An 18,468-nucleotide genomic window follows, 5' to 3' on the forward strand; every position below is an offset into this window, starting at 1 on the left:
CTGTTTCTTTCCTCCCCCAAAGTCTTTCCCAGACTTTTCTCCGGAAGGAGCCATTGCTCGGGGTGTCTGAGTATAGGCGACCATACCGAAGGCCGACAAGTGACTGGACTTAAGACCTTCGAAGTGGGAGAAATCGTCGAATCGTAAGAACTTTTGTTGTTCAATAAGGAGTCGGACTGCCCTGTCAAAGTCGAGAACTCGTTCATGATGGGAATAATGGTGGTTGGCGAAGATGCTGGAGATATAGTTTCGATAGCTCCGTACTTCCTCTTCTCTCCACGGCATGATGAAACTGAGTGCTTGGGTCCAAAGATCAGTGACGATTCCTCAATCTCCGGCCGTCTTAACCTTGTGGCTAATTGAGGGTTGGGCAAGCGTGAGCTCAAACCCCTTCCCAAGAGGCTGGGATTGTTTAGTGTCGATAGCCGTGGAATACCGGCCTGTGAAGACCTTGTCAAGATCGACTGCTTTCCCTTCGAGTAATAGGGTCCATTGAGAGGTTGATAAGTTCGGACATCCCGGAGTGGTAACGATTTTGGTACGATAGAATTTAGGATCGTCGGACCATTCCTCGTAACATTCCAGGGTTGCTCTGATTCCTCGGGAACGTGAGAGGTAGCGGAATTTGACAGGATTGAGCCATGGGTAGAATTGAACTTGGTTCTCTGAGAGTTTTCGCCTCTTCTCTCGCAGGATGACTCTACTATCCTCGGATTCATATCCTGCCTCATCGAGACTCTCAGTCTCTTCGCTGAACGATCTGCCTCTTCGTCTCCTCTTCGAGGGTCCTCTTCGAGGACCCTGATAGGGGAATTTCTGAGTCGTTGAGCTCTGCCGCACATGACGATCTTTGACTTCTATCAGATGTTTCCGGTTGAGCTTCTTTGGTGACAGAGTCAAGGATTTCAAGATAATGTGCGAATCCGTCTGCATAGGACGGGTCTGACTCATCGGAGGCTGCTGCCAGCTCCTGCTGGATTCCAAGAACGACTCTTCCCTTAGGGATTTTATGCTTTCTGAAATCAACGACAAATTTGAGACATCGTTCGATGACTTCGGAGTTGTAGGAATTATGATAGTCGGTTGATACTCCTCTTCGGACGGAAGATTGAGTTTGTGAGGAGGAGGGTTCATGTTCCGACATGGATGAGCAGAATGCGATGAATTTTATATGTTAGAAACTAAAGAAGCTAGTGCGACGACGGACAGGTGAGATATAGTCACATAAAGAAGAAGTCATGAACATACCTAGCGCGACGACGGACAGGTGAGAAGAGGCAAAGACCTCCTAAGTGTCCGTCTGCGCTAGGAAACGAAAAGAATCTCCGCTCGGAACAGAGATTGCTCAGCATATGCGTCATGCCAAGAGCGCCCGGAGCGCGTGCCACATAGGCAAAGGGACAGACCCTGGGTTGGCCCGCACGTGCCAAAACGACCCGAAAGTATCAACCAATTAGACTTGTGTAAAGGAAAAATTAAACTCGATTAATAACACCAAGCTGACTTATCGTCCGTACCCACTACCGCTTGAGCTGCCACTGACCCAATGTTCAACTCGTGATAGACATGCAACTTATGTCAAAATCCATTCTAAAACGTGAAGGTGAGTCATGTAGTTCAAGTTGAATCCTGGTTGCACAACTTGCTCATACTACTCACGTCCTGTGCACAATGTTTGGTAGTAATCTGTATCTTTTGTGCAAGTCCATCCGCTGCACTGCCAGACATAGATTCTGTCAAAACAACAATTGGGAAGAAGGAGAAACGCATTTTTGCAAGGTGATAGTATGGAATCTTCTGAGGGGGATCTCTGGCTCGGAGAATGGAGTAGAAAGACGGCCATTTTTTATATCCTCCATATACTAATGAGTATGATTCTGATCAATTGTTATTGCTGTCAGATGCAGGAAATTTCGGCAGAACCTGCAAGAAGCTTATTCAATCGATTATGCCAACTATTGTATCATAAACCGCTGTTGCTGGGTTCGTACTGTGTTGGGTGTGTAGCTCATAAGAGCACGCGCGCTCGTGCCCCGGACCATGATATATGTGAGTTCTGCCCACGTGAATCACTGATTTTGAACCGTCTCTGAATCCGTATCTTGCCACGCTTTACGCTCCACTCTTTTGCAATGTTATTTGCGTGCTGCTGATGGCAAAGAGCAACCGTTTCGTTCTGTGACCTGGCATCATTTCTACTTACTGAAATTGAAACGCACAAATACTCGACCCGTCCTGGGCAGCTTTTCTGTTGAGCTTGCACTAAGTTGGAATGCTGTCGCGATCGCAGTTTAGCTCATGGTCCGAGTTTACAATTAGCTGCCTTCTACTTCCATTTTCACCATCTATCTCACACTGTCTTATCTGCTACGCCCATTTTACAGCGTCAGCATTGCTCCTACGTAAATGAGTTCATTGGCCAGTGATCACCGGTACATCACCTTGATACTCTCGAGCTGGCTCTACCACACAGTTGATTAGACTGCAGCAGCGGTCTCACCGACGCCGAGCATTCGATTTCAAGTTTGATAATGTCAAAAGGTGACCTATTGTTAGTTTTATCATGGCGATTACTGATTCTCAGTGCTCACAGACAAAAGCATCGACTAATAAGCTTTCAATGTGAGAATGGTTCGGACTGGCCCGCACGGCCATCAGGTACAACTCAAATGGTCAACCTAGATGTAGTCTGGCCCTGCGTCCCGTGTCGAACCTCCAATCAAACGGCACTTCATTTCGCAAAAATTCGGGTTCGAAATTTGATTCAGGACTGAATTGCAGCACTTTGCCAAGATATATTGCTTTCTCAGGGTTTTCATTCGTACAGCTCATCAGTGGCACTGGATACTGATTTAAATTAAAGCATTCAATACAAGCTATCGACTTCGCTCGTCGACATGACACGAAGATACGAGCGGACCGGTGGACCGCTTCTCAGGCTGCGAACTCATGGCATCTTATCCAGTCTTATGTCTATAACTGCCAGCAAAGACAAGGAAGCACTTACCGTACTTGCATTTAAGCATCGTAAGAAAGATCGAATTCTCCTTTTCATTCCCCCATCTGAATCCAGACGGACTGTCTCTGAGCAGGCTCCTTCGACTCGTTAAGGTTATATCACGACTCACGACTCATCCGATCATGGGCAGCATCCTCTTCGGTAACTTGCTTTGGATTTCTGTGCAACCGCTCATACGCATGTAAGGATTCTATTCCAAGTTTCCCTTGCGCTTTTTTCACGCTCGTTGTCATTCCTGAGGTTCATATGCGTAGCAAGCGGATTCGGAATCACGAGGGCAGGCTTGTTACCCGCCATTGCATCTAGCGGGATGGGGCAAGTCATCATAGTAAGGTTTTTTTTGAGGTGAGGCGAGGATGCACGACTGATCGACCGGCAGAATATTACGATTCCAAGCCTGATGTTCTCGACGATCATACCATCGTTCCACTCATCAAACATGGCTCAACTCGGTGCGATTCTGTGCTTTTTTACGTCTTTTTTGACCGAAGTTGTTTCTAGGCCCTCTTGTTATCATTGCGGTGATAAATATGCTGATTGGTATGACACTGTCATGGATCATCAAGCAACTCTTTTGGGTTCCTCACAGATTCCGGTATGGAATTCTCATGGTTGGAGGATGGGCAAACACCAGTGATATACGTAAGCTCGCCGAAACCCGTTTGCCGTACATTCTGTCTGATACTTGTTTGTATAGCTATCTCTGTGGCCATGAGCGTCATGGCAGCAGCTCCTTTCAATGGAACTGATGATGGGAACCTGGCGGTAGGCTACATCGCTGTTTTTATGCTGGTGTGGTCCGTAAGTATATCGGTTATGCAGTTACCTCCATTCACTACAACGTCCGTAGATCACGCTGTTTCCTCTTGGCGGATACCGGTTGATTATAATGGATTTCGATGGTCCTGACTTGGACAATGATCGAGTCAAGGAGAGGCTGAGCGCCAAACACTCGAGGATTCTGTCGAGACTTACTGCTGGATTTGTCTACCTCAGGCGGATCTTTCTGTTTAACCATTCGCCGGTCAGGGAACTTCATACCGAAGTCGGTCAGAGTAGTACTGGCGAAAAAGAGTCTCCTCATGCGACGTCCACGCACGAGGACTCTGTCACCACGTGTTATAGACCACCGGAGCAGGAAGAAATCGGAGTATCGACATCGACGAATGAAGAGCTGCCTACTTCTCCCTCGTTTACATCAATACAGCCCGGTCCGGTTTTGACTGACAAAGCCCAGAAAGTCTCCACAACTACTACTCATCTTCCTAACTCACTCGCTGGGCACGTCGCGGTGACGCATGTTCATTGGTTTAAGAAGTTTATCGGTCTGACCTGGAGATTTTTGCAATCCTTCATGACTCCCCCATCTTTATCGATCATCCTCTCATTCACCATCGCCATCATTCCTTCATTGAAGGCGCTTTTTGTTCCAGGCGTTCCAGGCACCCATATACCTTCAGCGCCTGATGGTCAGCCTCCACTCGCCTTTATCATGAAGACGTCCACCTTTCTTGGTAGCGCATCAGTACCCATGGGTTTGATTATGCTTGGGTCGGCTCTCGCGAGACTAAGCGTCCCGCGAAACCAGTGGAGTTCTCTCCCTCTCTGTGCCATCGCGAGTTGTACTATTGGCAGACTCGTCGTGATGCCTGTGCTGGGCACCCTTATTTGCCAGCAATTCATGCGTGTCGGACTGATTGATCCCTCCAACAATGTGCTCAGATTCGTCTGCATGTACGTCCCCTTTGTGAACGTTTGAGGCTGAATGAGACCTGATCTTGGGCATTAGCCTCGTGTCGGGTTTGCCCTCTGCGTCCATGCTGGTAGTGTTTGTTTATTCTTGGTGTTGACCATGATATTGAGTCGTTTACTAGGTGTTCTTGACTCAGGTGTACTCTGGGACGGGTAATGCTGATCATATAGCAGCGTTTCTGATACCCCAGTACATCATCATGTTTATATCGATGACGGCTTTCATTACTCTGACGCTTGATATTCTGTTTGGATGATGCCCTGAAGCAGGGATGTCTGGAGCTACGAATACCCTGGTGGAGACGTACCATCACCAGTCCGCCGTTCCCGCCGGCCGTTTTTGACGTGCGATCCTGTGAAGATGGGATGGCTTTGACGTACTTTCGATATGTAGCATATATACTGTCTTGTACGTGGCTTATCGCATGCTCCGTAGTATGTTTGCGCCGGCGAGTGCGGTCGGCACCACGGTTGATGAGATTATTGGGGATCCTGGACTCGACCTGCAGGTTGCGTCAGTGGGGAATCACTGAGCCAGTCATTCAAAGAGATGAGAAAACCGTGGCGCTAACGACCAGGGTAAGGATTGCTAGCCCTGCCAAGTGGAGTGTGCCGAGTAACGCTGAACTTGCATTGCTACGAGGAACATTGGGTATTGTCAGCATGGCCAATGATGAAGACAGTGGTATATCACTATGGTACCGGGGATGTTGTCGAACAATGGTCGTGCGCTGCGAGGGGTGACATGGACATGACAGACGCAGCTACGAGGTGACCGATATGAACGTCAAACGAGCTTGCCATTCTTGGGTGCTTGGCGCGGCCAAATGTCTCAACTTGACACAGGACCCTTTGTTTGTCGGGTTACACAAGCGTCAATAACGTTAAAGGGCAATTTTAGTCCAGCGGTATGAAAGTAGCTGTCATAGGCCGGTCTTCTCGATGCCGGCCGGCGACATGTGCAAAAAGACACGTGACGTGGTAGACATGGTCTATTCCTCATGACGTCGCTGTAGGTCACTGCAGACTGCGCATGGTCGAAGAAAGATTCAATGTTTCCCCATTACTTCTAGCTGAAACACGAAAGGATGAACCCTACTACTGTTAGTTGTCATAGCACCATGACTCACTAATCTTGATGGGCCGAAACATGTACATAAGGGTATAAGAAAGGTAATAAGCCTAGACCGAACACCTGCCGCTGTAATTCGCTTCAACGACATGCAGCTTCTAGGGTAATACTTTGTCTCTCTCAGATACAATATATCGAGTCTTGCTCCAAGTAGCTATAGGACATTATATATGATTACGTGATCATGTGATATGGAATCTGGGGTATCACAATTATAATATCAAGCCAAGACCGCAAAGTATTTCCGAGTGGGTGGACCACTTTTGATGCTGGATTGCGGCGGCCGACGTCGATGGGTGCAAAGATTAAAATATAAAAATGACAGAAACACCACCAAAACCTTGAAAAGTGGCGTGGAGTAATGCGGTTATGTACATGGAGTCCGTTAGCTTAGAAGCGGATCTAGTACTCAGCATATTAGCCGCCCATCCAATTACATAATTAGATCAGTTTTCTTTTTCGGGCTCTATACTCCCGCTCAATAAATACCAGGTTCGATGTCGAATTTCAACCTTGTCCGCGCTGGTCATCTTCTCTCTACCGCCCACTTTCTCAGCCCGCTCATTGTTCCCCAACATGTCTGACGTCGAGAAGGCTAACTCCACCCACCAGATGTATGACAGGCAGACAAAGTCTAGTGCCCCTCCCCCAACCCGTATCGCCAACCCAGGTGCACTGTAAGTTCATCATGTTTGTCGCGCCCGCCGGTGTTCTGAGTTCGTTATACCAGTGGTCTCTTTTCCTTCGCATCCACGACTTTCATTCTCTCTCTCTACAACCTCAACGCGCGTGGAGTTGTAGCCCCCAATGTAGTCGTCGGCATGGCCTGTTTCTGTGGTGGTCTTGCTCAGCTTCTCGCTGGTATGTGGGAGTTTCCGCGCGGCAATGTATTTGGTGCAACAGGTTAGTCACTTTTGACACTGGCGTCTTTTCTTGCCATGGCCTGTCGTACATTTAAGGACGTGTTGTCCTCCCCCGCAACGCGATCGCCGCAGTCATGTGATCTGGATCGGAACTTGCCTATTTCTGCTCGAGTTGTTCGGTACCAATGCGGTGCCAGGAAAAACATTCTTGCAACAACGCTGCCGCTTCATTGACATTATTTATTTCACTGATTCCATCAAATAATGAATATAATGCTGACTATTTTGTTGCTCAGCTTTCACATCCTATGGAGCGTTCTGGATGTCATACGCCACTATCTACCTACCCAACTCTGGAATTATCGCTGCATACGGGGAGAATCTTGACGAACTTAATCAGGCAGTCGGCATTTACCTGATCACATGGTTTATGGTCACCTTCTTGCTCTTGTGCGTCGCGCTCTCTGTTGGATTCTATACAACTTCTAATGCGTCCTTAATTTTTAGGATCGGAGCGCTACGCCGTAACATCAGCTTCATTGCGCTCCTCTTCTTCTTGTGTATCACCTTTATACTCCTCGCGGCTGGCGCCTGGACAGGCAAGCTCAACATCCAAAAGGCTGGTGGCGGATTCGGCATCCTTACCGCAATGATTGCATACTACTGTGGTCTTTCCGAGTTGCTAGTCAAGGGAGAGAGCTGGTTTGGCCTTCCTATGGGAACTATCAAGCAAGCACGCGTGGACTGAACGCCGGACTGATCAGTTTGCGTGGGATAGATAGTTACTGAACATCTTGCACTGTGGACACCAATCTGGGACTACCTATCTTCGCGTCTTTCCCTTGAAAATGGTTAGCATTCGATCACCCTACCCCACCTACGTTTTGTCCTTTCATACCCTGCGATACCACCCTCCAATCTGACAACCCATCTCGTAATACTATTCCTTACGGTCCTCAACCTGTATAGATCACTCCTTTGGCTTTGGATTCCCTTGTGTCTTGAAAATTCACGTTTCAAACATTTTTTTACCATATTTAAATCATTCGCAGCGGCGATTGAACAATTTGCGATGGAACCGCACACTTGCAAGTATCGGATAAGTTTTTCCAACCTCGGATGAGCCTTGAAATTAAAATATTAAGGACCAACGCCCATATGTACGTAAATTTAGAAGCTCCTCATACGTGCTTCTCGGACGCTTGGGATCATGATTATAAATATCGCACTCCGCTCCCAGGTTCCAGGGTCACCCCAGTTTGAACCACAGTTCTTGATGAGAAGTATTTTCAATCAGTGTGAGGAATACAAGCAGTTCAGGGAAGACAGCCAAAAACATCGCTTTACTCCCTGATTTTTTTTGAAAGCGTGGTCTGTAATCGAAGACGTGACCGGGGTTAGGAAGTTTCTCTATCCCCAATATGTACTCGGTCTTATCTTGGCTAGTCATGGGTCCAGTAATGTATCAGTATGACTAGAAGAAATTCCATTTCAATGGTCAGACTATACGTACTAGTAGTATACGACGTACGTGATTCGATGGGCGACGCGAATGAAACCATTTCCAGCATAGCTCCATCATGTCGAAGTCGAGCCATCCAATCACCACCATTTCACTTCGGCTGCGGTAAAGAAGACAGGGGTGGAAGATAGCGAGCACTAACTGTGCAACGAGGTACACGGAGGCGATGTGTCGTGTAGAGGATCCGGCACGATCGGATACTGGTATTGTCCGTCCCCCACAATCGTGGAGGATACGTTGGGGGTGGCGATGTTGGTGTGAACGCCGACTCTGGTGATTTATGGGTATAATACGGGTGCTATGCAAAGCCGCAGGACCGCGTGGGATAGGATATCCGGTTTCTGACTTCAGCCCGGTCAAGATGCTCAGAGGGGATGGTGCGTGAGTTCGACTTGGAGAAGTCAAATTGCACGGTTGCCCCTGCCAAGAAAAATGTACATCTGGGTACCCAGGGTACGGCTCCGACGATGCGTACGTACCTGTTCTGCAGATTCTTAGGGGTGTTAGAAGCAATTTGCCGATACGATAGAAGCAGACTGCATCACTCGCGCGAAGGTACGCTGGCGTTCTATTTCGGGCGTCAAATTTTCGATGACGACAGGTTCAGCGCTGAACGCTGAGGACTAAAAACGTCGCCTACGCGACTAGTGCCTTATAATGAGTAACCCAAGCTATGGTATGGCGGGAATAGATGTATTTGACCTCACTGTTGGTGCCTCTAAGACAGAATCGGAATGGAGCCCGCGACGCGCACCACGAGAAAGCCCAGAAAGTGATCGCCGTCGCTCATCTTGACTTGATGTACAGCGGAGGAAAACAGAATTTCGAATCTGCTTGCACATAATGATACCGTGATAGCGAATCGACCAAAAGCTATTGGTGGAGGGAAAATGTCACTAGAATTGCAGGAGCGCTCTGGAGGGGCCAGCCTAATCGATTATCAGAATTGTCAAAACGGGCCCGGGGCTTGAAAAGCTGTTCGTAAAGGGAACATGTCACTAGAATTGCAGGAGTGCTTCGACGGGTCCTCACCATGCGAACCTGTAGAGCCTGTTCGACTATCAGAATGTCAAACCGGGGCTTAAGCCCTCAGTCAAGAACATTGTCTTGACGAAGGGCTTGAGCTCCGAAAAAGGTGGACACGTCCCTGGTCACATTGGTCCCAGCCAGGATGGATTGCGTATGATTGTGTAGGGTCGACCACGGTAACCTTTGAACAAGTGCCTATTCTTGGCTGCGACGTCTTCGAGAAAAATTCATACGCCACTTGAAAAAAAATGACTCGTATGGGCGATGCGATGAGTTACCATCGATCTCGGCGGATTGATTGGACGATCTTACGAGCGGGAATGAGTCAACTGGAGCCTCATGGCAGGCTGGCGGAAGAAGTGATGCTATGAATGAATGAGATATGTAGCAAACCCCGGCTGATTCGTTCTGATGGAAGGATAGAGATAGAAAAAAAGTGACGTAATACGATGCAGCTTATGGATGGAAAGCGTGCCGCATACGGTGGCGGTGAGAGAAGCCACTACAGCTAGCCAATGGGTTCTCGGTTAATCTCAGTGCTCACCATACTCTCCAAGGCACACGCCACGCAAAGGATTTATCTAGATTGCGGCAGACGTACTATGGCACTTCTGGCAACAGTAGCCAAAACCTAATCCGAGCAACAGCAGCGAAGGGAAGGGCATTACCCATATATATGCGAGGTACTATATCTTGGGGAGTTGTGCCATGACGTGAAGACGGAGAGGATATCCAAAGATCGTGCGACGCCTTCAGGTAGATGATGTACTGAATATAGCACTCATGACCAATTAATCAACGGGGTATTCATTCACAGCATGGAAACAATGGTCGTAATGGCATCCCTTGGCGGATAAGGATTACTAAATACCAGTGTCAGTGGATGCGGGTAATTGGAAGAAGAATAAGTTGTTATACGTACGCCACCGAGCCAGCTCCCAGATAGATTGAGTCATGAATCCTCATCGCAGGTGGCCCGAGAAACTGGCACTTAACCGCTTCTTGGTTGGTTCTGGCGGCTCACAAAACATCGGACATGAAAAACCAATCCGATACTGTTGACTTCAAAGTCTTTCAGACCATGGATACAGCTGACTCCGAGTCAGATCTGCCATGGTCCCAATTGCTGTCAGAAGTTGATGCTAGTGGTGGTGTGTCTTGATAGCCGAACCATGCGAACACGGAGGGTGGAGCGGTGCAGGCTATACATCCTCGCGACATTCGCGCGGTGGCACCTTGTGACCTAATTTCTGTGACTATAATTGCCATGGATGGCAAACTGCCCTCAAAAACCAGCCATGATGGCTGAATCAAGCAAGAAACGAGGCATAGATTGGTCTATATCGGCTGCATATGAAGTAAGTAGCGTGTTCTAATACATAGCGCAGATCATACCCGAGAACTCAAAGGCCCCTGACATGTCACCTCACCAGCCAACGCCGTCAATGCCATGCCTTGAGTTGGCAGTAACCTGAAGGAGTTGGCATGCTTGTGAGACGCGACCGGCATGGACCGAAACTCCGCTTGCTTTACATTTGCGCGCTTGTTTCCTGATTTTCGACAACAAATTTGCGGGCCATCTCTTTTCTATCTGTCCATCATGTCCTCTAACGTGCCCATTGCTCATGGTGATATTACAGCACCGACTCCACAGAACACGCCCTTGACGCACGCTCCAATCGCTGCTGGTCTTTCGCGTCCAACAGTCCCCGACATCTCGGAAGATAATGAACCAGCCGAAGATGAAAGTGAAGATCCTGCTCAGATAACTGGTGCTCAGGCCGCGATGTTGGGTCTTGTTCAAGGTCGTCTTGCAGATCTTGTCGGAAAGAGCTCTGGGTATATTGAGAGTCTGCCCATCGACGTGAAGAAGAGTGTAGAAGCCTTGAAAGGGGTTCAGGTCAAGCAAAATGAGCTGCAGAATCAGTACAAGCGTGAATGCCTGGAACTTGAGAAGAAGGTCCGTCATTATTTCCTTAACTTGTGTTGCTGTCCGATTTTTAAAATTTTCTTTCTTTCTATCAGTACCTCGAGCTTCAACTACCTCTATATGAGCGGAGAAACGCGATTATCTCGGGTGCTGCTCAAGCTACTGCTGAGGAGATCGAAGCTGGCAGTCAAGCTTCTTTGAAGGATGATCCATTATACACGCCACTTCCCAGTGATGAAGCCGCACCAGCAGCTATCCCAGAGTTTTGGCTTACCGCACTCCGCAATCATGTTGGACTCTCGGAGATCATCACAGAACGAGACGCTAGTGCACTCAAGAACCTCACTGACATTCGGTTATCGTACCTTCCAAGTGACTCACCGAAACCCGGATTCAAGATCAGCTTTATCTTCAGCCCAAACGATTACTTCGAGAATGACGTTCTTGATAAGACTTACCTCTATCAGGAAGAGGTAGGCTATACTGGTGACTTCGTGTACGATCACGCGATCGGCACGGAGATTAAGTGGAAAGAGGACAAAGACTTGACGAAGGAGTTTGAGATCAAAAAACAACGGAACAAGAGTAAGATCGTTGGTGTTTTGATTGAACGCATCTCATGATCTTCTTTAGACACAAACCGCACGCGACTGGTTCGCAAAGCACGCCCAACCGACTCATTTTTCAACTTTTTCTCGCCACCTGTGCCGCCACCTGAAAATGAGGATGAAGTTTGGATGAGGAGGACCTTGTTGAACTGGAGGAGAAACTGGAGATGGACTACCAGATTGGCGAGGACCTCAAGGAGAAGGTTAGATACCCCCGCAATCATCGGAATATTGCTGACTAATGATAAATGCTCTAGATCATCCCACGTGCCATTGACTATTTCACCGGCAAAGCCCTTGAATACGACGTTATGGATGAAGACGAAGACGACTTTGACGAGCTGGATGATGAAGATGAGGACGGCCAGTTCGATGACGAGGTATGATCCTGTCCACCTATCAACGTCACCCACTGTGGCTCATCCCTTTCAAGGACTCTGATTCTGAGGTTGAGTTGCCAAGACGTCGTGGCCCTCCCAAAGGCCGCGGCTGGCTCGAGTGCCGGTGCTGTCAACCCTGAAGAGTGCAAGCAGCAGTAGGCGAACATCCATTCCATCTCTACGATTTGAGACACCACCTTCTAAAATTTTCTGTCGTTGCATTGTTGACATGAATTAATACAATCTCCTCCTGCCTGTTCTTACATGTAAACACACCTTGCTGTGCAACTCTCATTTTTTTCTGACGCAGAACTAGTTTTCAGTCGTTGCTTGAATCTTTTCTACTAGCCCTAATTAATCAGGGTGTTGTATAAAGGTCTTACGTGTTTGCTTCAGTTTGCACCTAGCATAATGGAACGTAACGAATGGATGTCCCAAGGGCTTCCTCTTTGTTTGCGATGTACTACTTAGGACCGCTGTATATTTTTTCATAAAATACACTCAAAGATTCATTGTGCCCGTATGTAGATGCTCATTTGGTTACACCGTCAGTTGGAACCTCCGCCTGGGGGGTGAGGCGAACTGCATGCCTCCTATCCCCAGGATTGAAGTCTCCAGGTTGCAGGAGTGGACAGTGACTCGGTTGTCCTGCAAACGAACTATGTTCAGCAACTGATCGCAAGAAAGAAACGCAATCCACCCACCCAGACAACAACAGTGCCAGGCTCATACCTCGCACGAATCTGGAAGTCCGCGCCTTTCGCAATGTGGTCGTACAAGAATCTCAGGAGGTACTCAGATTCCTCCGTCTTGTAGCCGACGATGCGGCGCGTGAAGCCCTGGTTCACATAGAGTGCTTTCTCCCCAGTCACAGGGTGCCGGCGAACGAGAGGATGCTTCACGACAACGAGATCAGCATGTGTGATATTGAAAGGCGAGAGATGTCATCTACCTCGGTCAGGATGGGTTCCCGACGAACAATTCCACCACGTCTGCGAGAGGACTCTGCTTGCTCGAAGGCGCTGTGCACGGCGCGCAAGCCTTCAAGGCGTTTCTTGAACTCGGGGGAAAGACGGTTGTATGCCTCTACCTGAGATCCAAATAACGTGTCACCACCGACTTCGGGCTGTGCTAAAATTAGGTATGGTACAGATAGCAATGATAGGGGGGAGATATACCTGGTCCAGAACGAAGAAGAACGTGGTTCCGGCGGGTTGTTTTTCGTAAGACTATATGGGGACATCAGAAAGGGATAAGCTACAGCAAAGGAGGTTGTACTGACAACATCAGAATGCCATTGCGTGCGGTTGATGCGTTCGTCAGGTAGAACCTCCTTCAGCCTGTCGTGTTCAGTACCCCGATAAACTATAGCCAAGGTGAGAATAGAAGAGAGCCACGGCGATAAACAGCCTCACCGACGTGGAACTCTGGGTATCCCTTGACATTCCCTGACGTCGGATGCCTCTGAATTCGTCCAAAGTGCCTAGCAAACCAATATCATAAGTACACATACTCGTTACAAATGCAGAGTACCGCACTTGGCAATCTCAATCTGCCTATCAGGTCCTATATCCTTGAAGTCTTGATTGCGGAAGATAAGGACCTTCCTCTCCGCGGCGTACAGAGCGAGTTCGTTGAGACCGTCCTCACTCAGTTGGGAGATCTGCACACCGGAGATCTCGGTCCCAATAAAGGGGCTTATATGCCTAACATTTGTCTCGGGCGTCAACAGATGTGGCTTTGCACGGTCCGCCTTAGCACCGGGATCCGTGTGCTCTATCTTTGATGTCAGTTCTAGCCCTCCTTCGACCGACGACGTTCACATACCGTAGACTTGCGTTGGAGGGAACTTCTCTTCTGGGTCATAATAGGGGTAGTAGAATGGGTATGAAGGGCCATTCTGTAAACGCACATTGTCAGGACACAATCGAGGGCTACAACACATGGGCAACGTACATCCTGCTTCGTGGCCGTTAACTTGAGGTCGGCAATGGCGTCTGTGACGGAGGGTACGACATCAGAAACTGAAGGCGCCATTACAACTGATTGTGTCGATGGAGTATGGACAATACCCAAAGAACTGGGACACTTCCTTTATATGTTGTATGACGCTGGAGGGGTGGGACTCTGATACGTGTCGTTGACATTGCATGAGCATGCAATCTCAAAGTCAAATGGTTCATTGACTGCTGCAATGGATATCATGGGGTTCGCGACAATAATAACAGGCAATGTGATAGGCAGAAGACACTTCTTGACGAGATAACAGGCTCAGGCGAGCTATGAGGAGCGAATGACGCAAAGTGACGCTACGACCCGCTGATTATGAAGTTACCAAAGCACGCAAGGAATGCACTAGTGTCCCCGATTAGCATGATGCGTGGATATGATGCGCCACTTGCCGGAAGCTGATTGTCTCTGTAAGTTTAGGACGCCCAGTCGAAGACGGGCCGGATAAATGCATTCCGAGTCAACTGGACTGATCATGTGTGCACATCAATGGCCTAATCACGAGAGGCGTTGCGCCACGTATCATGGATGTCATGTAGCACATTGGCTCAGAGTTGGTGGAGCTGTCACGAGACTTGGGAAATGGATCCTGACCACTATCCACTGCTGTTCTTGACCCTCAAATCCCAAGAATGACATACTCCATGGTTTTCGTTCAAGTCTATGCAAGGGTCTTTCGCTCGTCTCAACCTAGACACTACAAAATTCGGTACCGAGCACTGGGCCTGGGAGAATGCATAAGCCAGAATGTGAGCGACGATAATTTTATCACGATCAAAATGATGCTACCTTCACATAACCTGAGAGAACCTAGGTCAATATTTGATGTACGCGACTACTATTATCAGACCGGGCGTCGAGATGGAAATAGACCCGCATGCTTCGCCGTCTTTGCCTACGAACATACCAACCAAGAGAACATTGACCACCACGTCACGGATATAATGTGCTCAGTCAATAGTAAAGCATCGCAGACGTATCAGCCTAGACCCATCAGAATACATTAGGAATGCCGGACAGCCTACAGGGACAAAACGGTTCAACAGTACTTACAATACAACTACTACTGCCATTCGTTTGAAATCACTTGCGACAGCTATTAACTTTCGATGACCGGCTTCCGTCGTGATGCCCAGCTCCCACCAATCGATTGGTATGTCTCTTGCTCTTGGAAATTCGGGACTATGCAGCCACTTGATTTGTCCATGCAATAGAAAGCAAGCTTCTGTCCCATGGCGCTGATACCATCTGAGTGCGGTGGTTATGGGTTCAACGTTACGAAATCCGGCTTTCATCTTTTGTCCGCACCGATCCTAGCTTGGGGATTTGATCTCAATAAAGAGAACAGGAACGCGGCAGAATTGATGGCGAGAGTGATGATGAAAGTCATGAAGAGACTTGTCCTTGTGATAAACATCTCGCTCCTCGACTTCCCCGTTCTGTACACTGCTTTCCTTCGTTGGCACAGTAGAGATATCCAGAACATCGGTTGAAACATTGTCAATGTCAAGACCTATAGCAAATAAATCGAATAAATACTGCGACGAAAATATCGCCTAAACCTATATCTCCTTGACATCTATTTTGTGACACTAAATAACTACTCGAGCACCGCAACGAGGCTTGGAATAGAAACAAAAATAATAATTTCCCGTGCTCCCTGCAAGCACTAGACAACCGTTCGCTTCAACTTCACCGAGCATTACACACTACTGCCAGTCGATATATGCACACGTTCTTGGAAAGCGATTGAGGTCATGCCGGTTGCTGCATCGGAGTCAGCCACGAGTTTGGCATGATATTCTCGAACGCCAAGGATCAGCCGTGGTCCTAGCACGAACATCTGCACGACCTCCAAGATCTCAAACAAGCCAAAAAAAGTCTGGAGATATTGGCTCTGTAGAAATGATAGATCGTGGTCACATGTAGAGGTAAGTGAAAGATTGACATACTGCTGAAGATGTTGGAGAGAATTCAATAATGAGCTGGAAGCAAGAGACAGCAACAAAGCTATCATGTCCGACCCTTCAGTGGAGAAAAGGACAATAATCACGATATGAACTTACCTCGCAAAGTAAACCACGTGAGTTTTCATCAACACCGTAAAACAGTCCCCGATAATCCCTCCTGCCGCATGTAATCGCAGTTCACGGAAGTGTTTTACCGCAATCCAGACTGCGAGACATAGTGTGAGGACCTCCCACACAATAGAGAGTATCCAAGTAACAGAATTCAGAACTGGGGCATCTCCTGTATAGCCAATCGCGCACTGGTAAGTGCCGGAGAGAATGAGTTCCTCTGGTATCCACCAATGAGCCCTATGCACGTTCGTTTTCATCTATAATTAAGCGTACCTCCTGAAGTATGTATGATCATCAGAACGGCGTTTACTCCATCAAAAGTGTTGATCGCCAGAAAGGTGACAACAAGAAATATCAGGATCTTTCTGGATTGTTGATACATGGCATGCAACCGAGTGATGATGACGACTTGCAGCATGTTTCAGTCAAGTTGAATATTCCTGAGGTCTCGCAAGCGCCAAAGCTCACCCCACAGCAGTGCAGATACCAACACGCCCATCCAATTCTGTACGACGTATATAATGAAGCCTGACAAATCCAGCCAGTGTCCAGCCTCGGATAACACACACTCCAAAGACTTACATCTGTGGCAGTATAGTGTAGCAGTCATTAGCGAACCAAGAAGTTGGTAGTAAAGAACCAAACCCACTGCTACAGGGCATCACGGTTAATTGAAGGGGAATAGCAGGCATCTGCGCAGAAGACTCACTGTATCTGTCAGCCAGATGGTCGGAACACTATCTGCATGCCGCTGGTTAGAAGAAGCGAAGAAAGTGAATATACTAAGGCAACATACCCAGGATAGACATGCTGATTACGAGACATAGATGATCAGCACAACATCGATTGTTTAGCCTTCCAAACATACGCAGCATATAAGATTCCAAGATAGCGCACCTAGAATACTTTCAAGTCAGCACATCATGATAACTGCGACACACAAGCTACATACACTGAGGTACAGAACTGTCATCAGGGACCAGTGTTGCCTCTGTAAATAAGTGTATCTTCATGTGAGTTCCCTCTGCCATGAGACTCTACTCACCCAGATCAATTCGACCTATAAAGGGATTCTTAGCGAGATGGCTGCTCCGGTCATGGCATCGACATACCTCTTGCCCAAATGTGAGTGCTGAAAATACTTGTAAGATGTCAGCAATCCTTTAATATTATCGTGCTCACACCAATCATACATCACCCCAACAAAGGCGGCAACTGCGATACCGGAGCCAAGGTTAGATTGAGACATCGGAGTCAGCGCTCAGCGTCAACATCCGATTGCTCTCTACGAACCTGGAAAATAGCTGGCAAAACGAGATACATTGATGAACGGCCACCACACGGGATCATTTGAGATTATGGTCATATTGTTAGAGAATGGGTGTGGGTGATAGGTGAACTTGGTCAACGTATAGCGGTGACATTCGCACTATATGTACGCCGTGCTTGCTGTAGTTTGGTAACCGAAATATCAATAAGATCAAGGCAAATAGATCAAGTTGACGGTTCTTGTATTAGAAAATTAATGAACTTGTTCCCTGGAAGCTCCGTTTGTGGCTAGGTTGGGCTGTGCTTAGAGAGTTACATAACTCTTCGCAAGCAGACGGGTACGGGATTCGGAGGTACAATAACTTGCTAACATGGGACAACGCGAAGAAAGGAACGGTACAAGCTTGAGCTCAGTAGGTGTGGACGTGGACGTGACGATAGTTGGATAGATTCCATATTTGGCAAAAGCAGTGTTGGCACCAAATATGAACACGTTCCACGTGATTCATTTGATGCGAAGAATTGCACTCTTCGCATCCGAGTTACGTGGATACATTCCTTTCATTTCTCTTTTACTCTTTCGTTATCTCACCTTGTGCTCAGACTTCACGATTCCCGTTTCCTCACCGATATCTCTCAACTCGCCATATGCTCCTTATTCTTGTTCCGGCCTAGTCAGGTACTCGAAAACGTATATACACCGCTCATGTACACTCATACCTACAGCGAATCCTACAGTGAGATCCCCGCTCCAAGAACGATCGAAAGCTCCTCCGAAAGTCCTCGTTTCTAGTCCTTTTTCTATCTTTCCTCGTGTTACCTGCTGACACGTCTCGTTTCTACCCCATTTCGTTCACAATTCCCTGTCGGACT

The 18,468-nt window shown here is 47.8% G+C and overlaps 6 protein-coding genes across 6 annotated transcripts; 4 read left to right on the forward strand and 2 right to left on the reverse strand.

Annotated features, from left to right (window-relative positions):
- Positions 1 to 3,089: 3,089 nt before the first annotated feature.
- On the forward strand, positions 3,090 to 5,052 carry F5147DRAFT_713458 (auxin efflux carrier). The gene is made up of 8 exons (XM_041438409.1): positions 3,090 to 3,200; positions 3,260 to 3,347; positions 3,399 to 3,471; positions 3,521 to 3,661; positions 3,717 to 3,820; positions 3,870 to 4,753; positions 4,809 to 4,842; positions 4,894 to 5,052. The coding sequence occupies exons 1-8, from the start codon at positions 3,142 to 3,144 to the stop codon at positions 5,026 to 5,028; spliced, it is 1,518 nt and encodes a 505-aa protein (XP_041288968.1). The 5' UTR covers positions 3,090 to 3,141; the 3' UTR covers positions 5,029 to 5,052.
- Positions 5,053 to 5,169: 117 nt separating this feature from the next.
- F5147DRAFT_713463 (uncharacterized protein) lies at positions 5,170 to 5,518 on the forward strand (the record flags this gene model as incomplete). Its single annotated transcript, XM_041438410.1, has 1 exon — positions 5,170 to 5,518. A coding segment is annotated over one exon (346 nt), but the record flags the coding sequence as incomplete, so codon positions are not given.
- Positions 5,519 to 6,402: 884 nt separating this feature from the next.
- F5147DRAFT_713465 (Gpr1 family protein) lies at positions 6,403 to 7,881 on the forward strand. The gene is made up of 4 exons (XM_041438411.1): positions 6,403 to 6,580; positions 6,634 to 6,806; positions 7,063 to 7,216; positions 7,274 to 7,881. Exons 1-4 carry the CDS (start codon positions 6,480 to 6,482, stop codon positions 7,512 to 7,514), a joined length of 669 nt encoding a protein of 222 aa, XP_041288970.1. The 5' UTR covers positions 6,403 to 6,479; the 3' UTR covers positions 7,515 to 7,881.
- A 3,036-nt stretch (positions 7,882 to 10,917) lies between these two features.
- Positions 10,918 to 12,375, forward strand: F5147DRAFT_747343 (NAP-domain-containing protein; the record flags this gene model as incomplete). The annotated part of the gene is made up of 6 exons (XM_041439939.1): positions 10,918 to 11,277; positions 11,343 to 11,832; positions 11,881 to 11,978; positions 12,011 to 12,058; positions 12,113 to 12,235; positions 12,289 to 12,375. 6 exons carry the CDS (start codon positions 10,918 to 10,920, stop codon positions 12,373 to 12,375), a joined length of 1,206 nt encoding a protein of 401 aa, XP_041288971.1.
- A 392-nt stretch (positions 12,376 to 12,767) lies between these two features.
- Positions 12,768 to 14,272, reverse strand: F5147DRAFT_747344 (uncharacterized protein; the record flags this gene model as incomplete). The annotated part of the gene is made up of 9 exons (XM_041439940.1): positions 12,768 to 12,883; positions 12,936 to 13,131; positions 13,188 to 13,361; positions 13,414 to 13,464; positions 13,518 to 13,600; positions 13,651 to 13,718; positions 13,774 to 14,011; positions 14,063 to 14,135; positions 14,192 to 14,272. 9 exons carry the CDS (start codon positions 14,270 to 14,272, stop codon positions 12,768 to 12,770), a joined length of 1,080 nt encoding a protein of 359 aa, XP_041288972.1.
- A 1,437-nt stretch (positions 14,273 to 15,709) lies between these two features.
- Positions 15,710 to 17,755, reverse strand: F5147DRAFT_839577 (uncharacterized protein). Its single transcript, XM_041444236.1, has 13 exons — positions 17,620 to 17,755; positions 17,509 to 17,541; positions 17,439 to 17,467; positions 17,372 to 17,386; positions 17,279 to 17,317; positions 17,195 to 17,223; positions 17,123 to 17,136; positions 17,032 to 17,067; positions 16,795 to 16,854; positions 16,600 to 16,734; positions 16,312 to 16,543; positions 16,198 to 16,255; positions 15,710 to 16,142 (listed from the first exon to the last, which is right to left on the reverse strand). Exons 1-13 carry the CDS (start codon positions 17,690 to 17,692, stop codon positions 15,948 to 15,950), a joined length of 948 nt encoding a protein of 315 aa, XP_041288973.1. The 5' UTR covers positions 17,693 to 17,755; the 3' UTR covers positions 15,710 to 15,947.
- Positions 17,756 to 18,468: the final 713 nt, after the last annotated feature.

Source organism: Suillus discolor (genome assembly GCF_016758755.1).
Source record: "Suillus discolor strain FC423 chromosome Unknown F5147scaffold_60, whole genome shotgun sequence".
Lineage (NCBI taxonomy): Eukaryota > Fungi > Basidiomycota > Agaricomycetes > Boletales > Suillaceae > Suillus > Suillus discolor.

Excerpts from the sequence above, each read along its gene's own strand:
- F5147DRAFT_713465 (XM_041438411.1), top strand. The coding sequence starts at position 6,480 with ATGTCTGACGTCGAGAAGGCTAACTCCACCCACCAGATGTATGACAGG. Across the intron at positions 6,581-6,633 it reads ATCGCCAACCCAGGTGCACT|TGGTCTCTTTTCCTTCGCAT; the intron begins GTAAGTTCATCA and ends TCGTTATACCAG. Across the intron at positions 6,807-7,062 it reads CAATGTATTTGGTGCAACAG|CTTTCACATCCTATGGAGCG; the intron begins GTTAGTCACTTT and ends TTTGTTGCTCAG.
- F5147DRAFT_713458 (XM_041438409.1), top strand. The coding sequence starts at position 3,142 with ATGGGCAGCATCCTCTTCGGTAACTTGCTTTGGATTTCTGTGCAACCG. Across the intron at positions 3,348-3,398 it reads GGATGGGGCAAGTCATCATA|AATATTACGATTCCAAGCCT; the intron begins GTAAGGTTTTTT and ends ATCGACCGGCAG. Across the intron at positions 3,662-3,716 it reads GGCAAACACCAGTGATATAC|CTATCTCTGTGGCCATGAGC; the intron begins GTAAGCTCGCCG and ends TTGTTTGTATAG.
- F5147DRAFT_839577 (XM_041444236.1), bottom strand. The coding sequence starts at position 17,692 with ATGACCATAATCTCAAATGATCCCGTGTGGTGGCCGTTCATCAATGTA. Across the intron at positions 17,542-17,619 it reads TTTTGCCAGCTATTTTCCAG|TTGCCGCCTTTGTTGGGGTG; the intron begins GTTCGTAGAGAG and ends CCGGTATCGCAG. Across the intron at positions 16,855-17,031 it reads CTGGCTGACAGATACAGTGA|GCTTCATTATATACGTCGTA; the intron begins GTCTTCTGCGCA and ends TGGATTTGTCAG.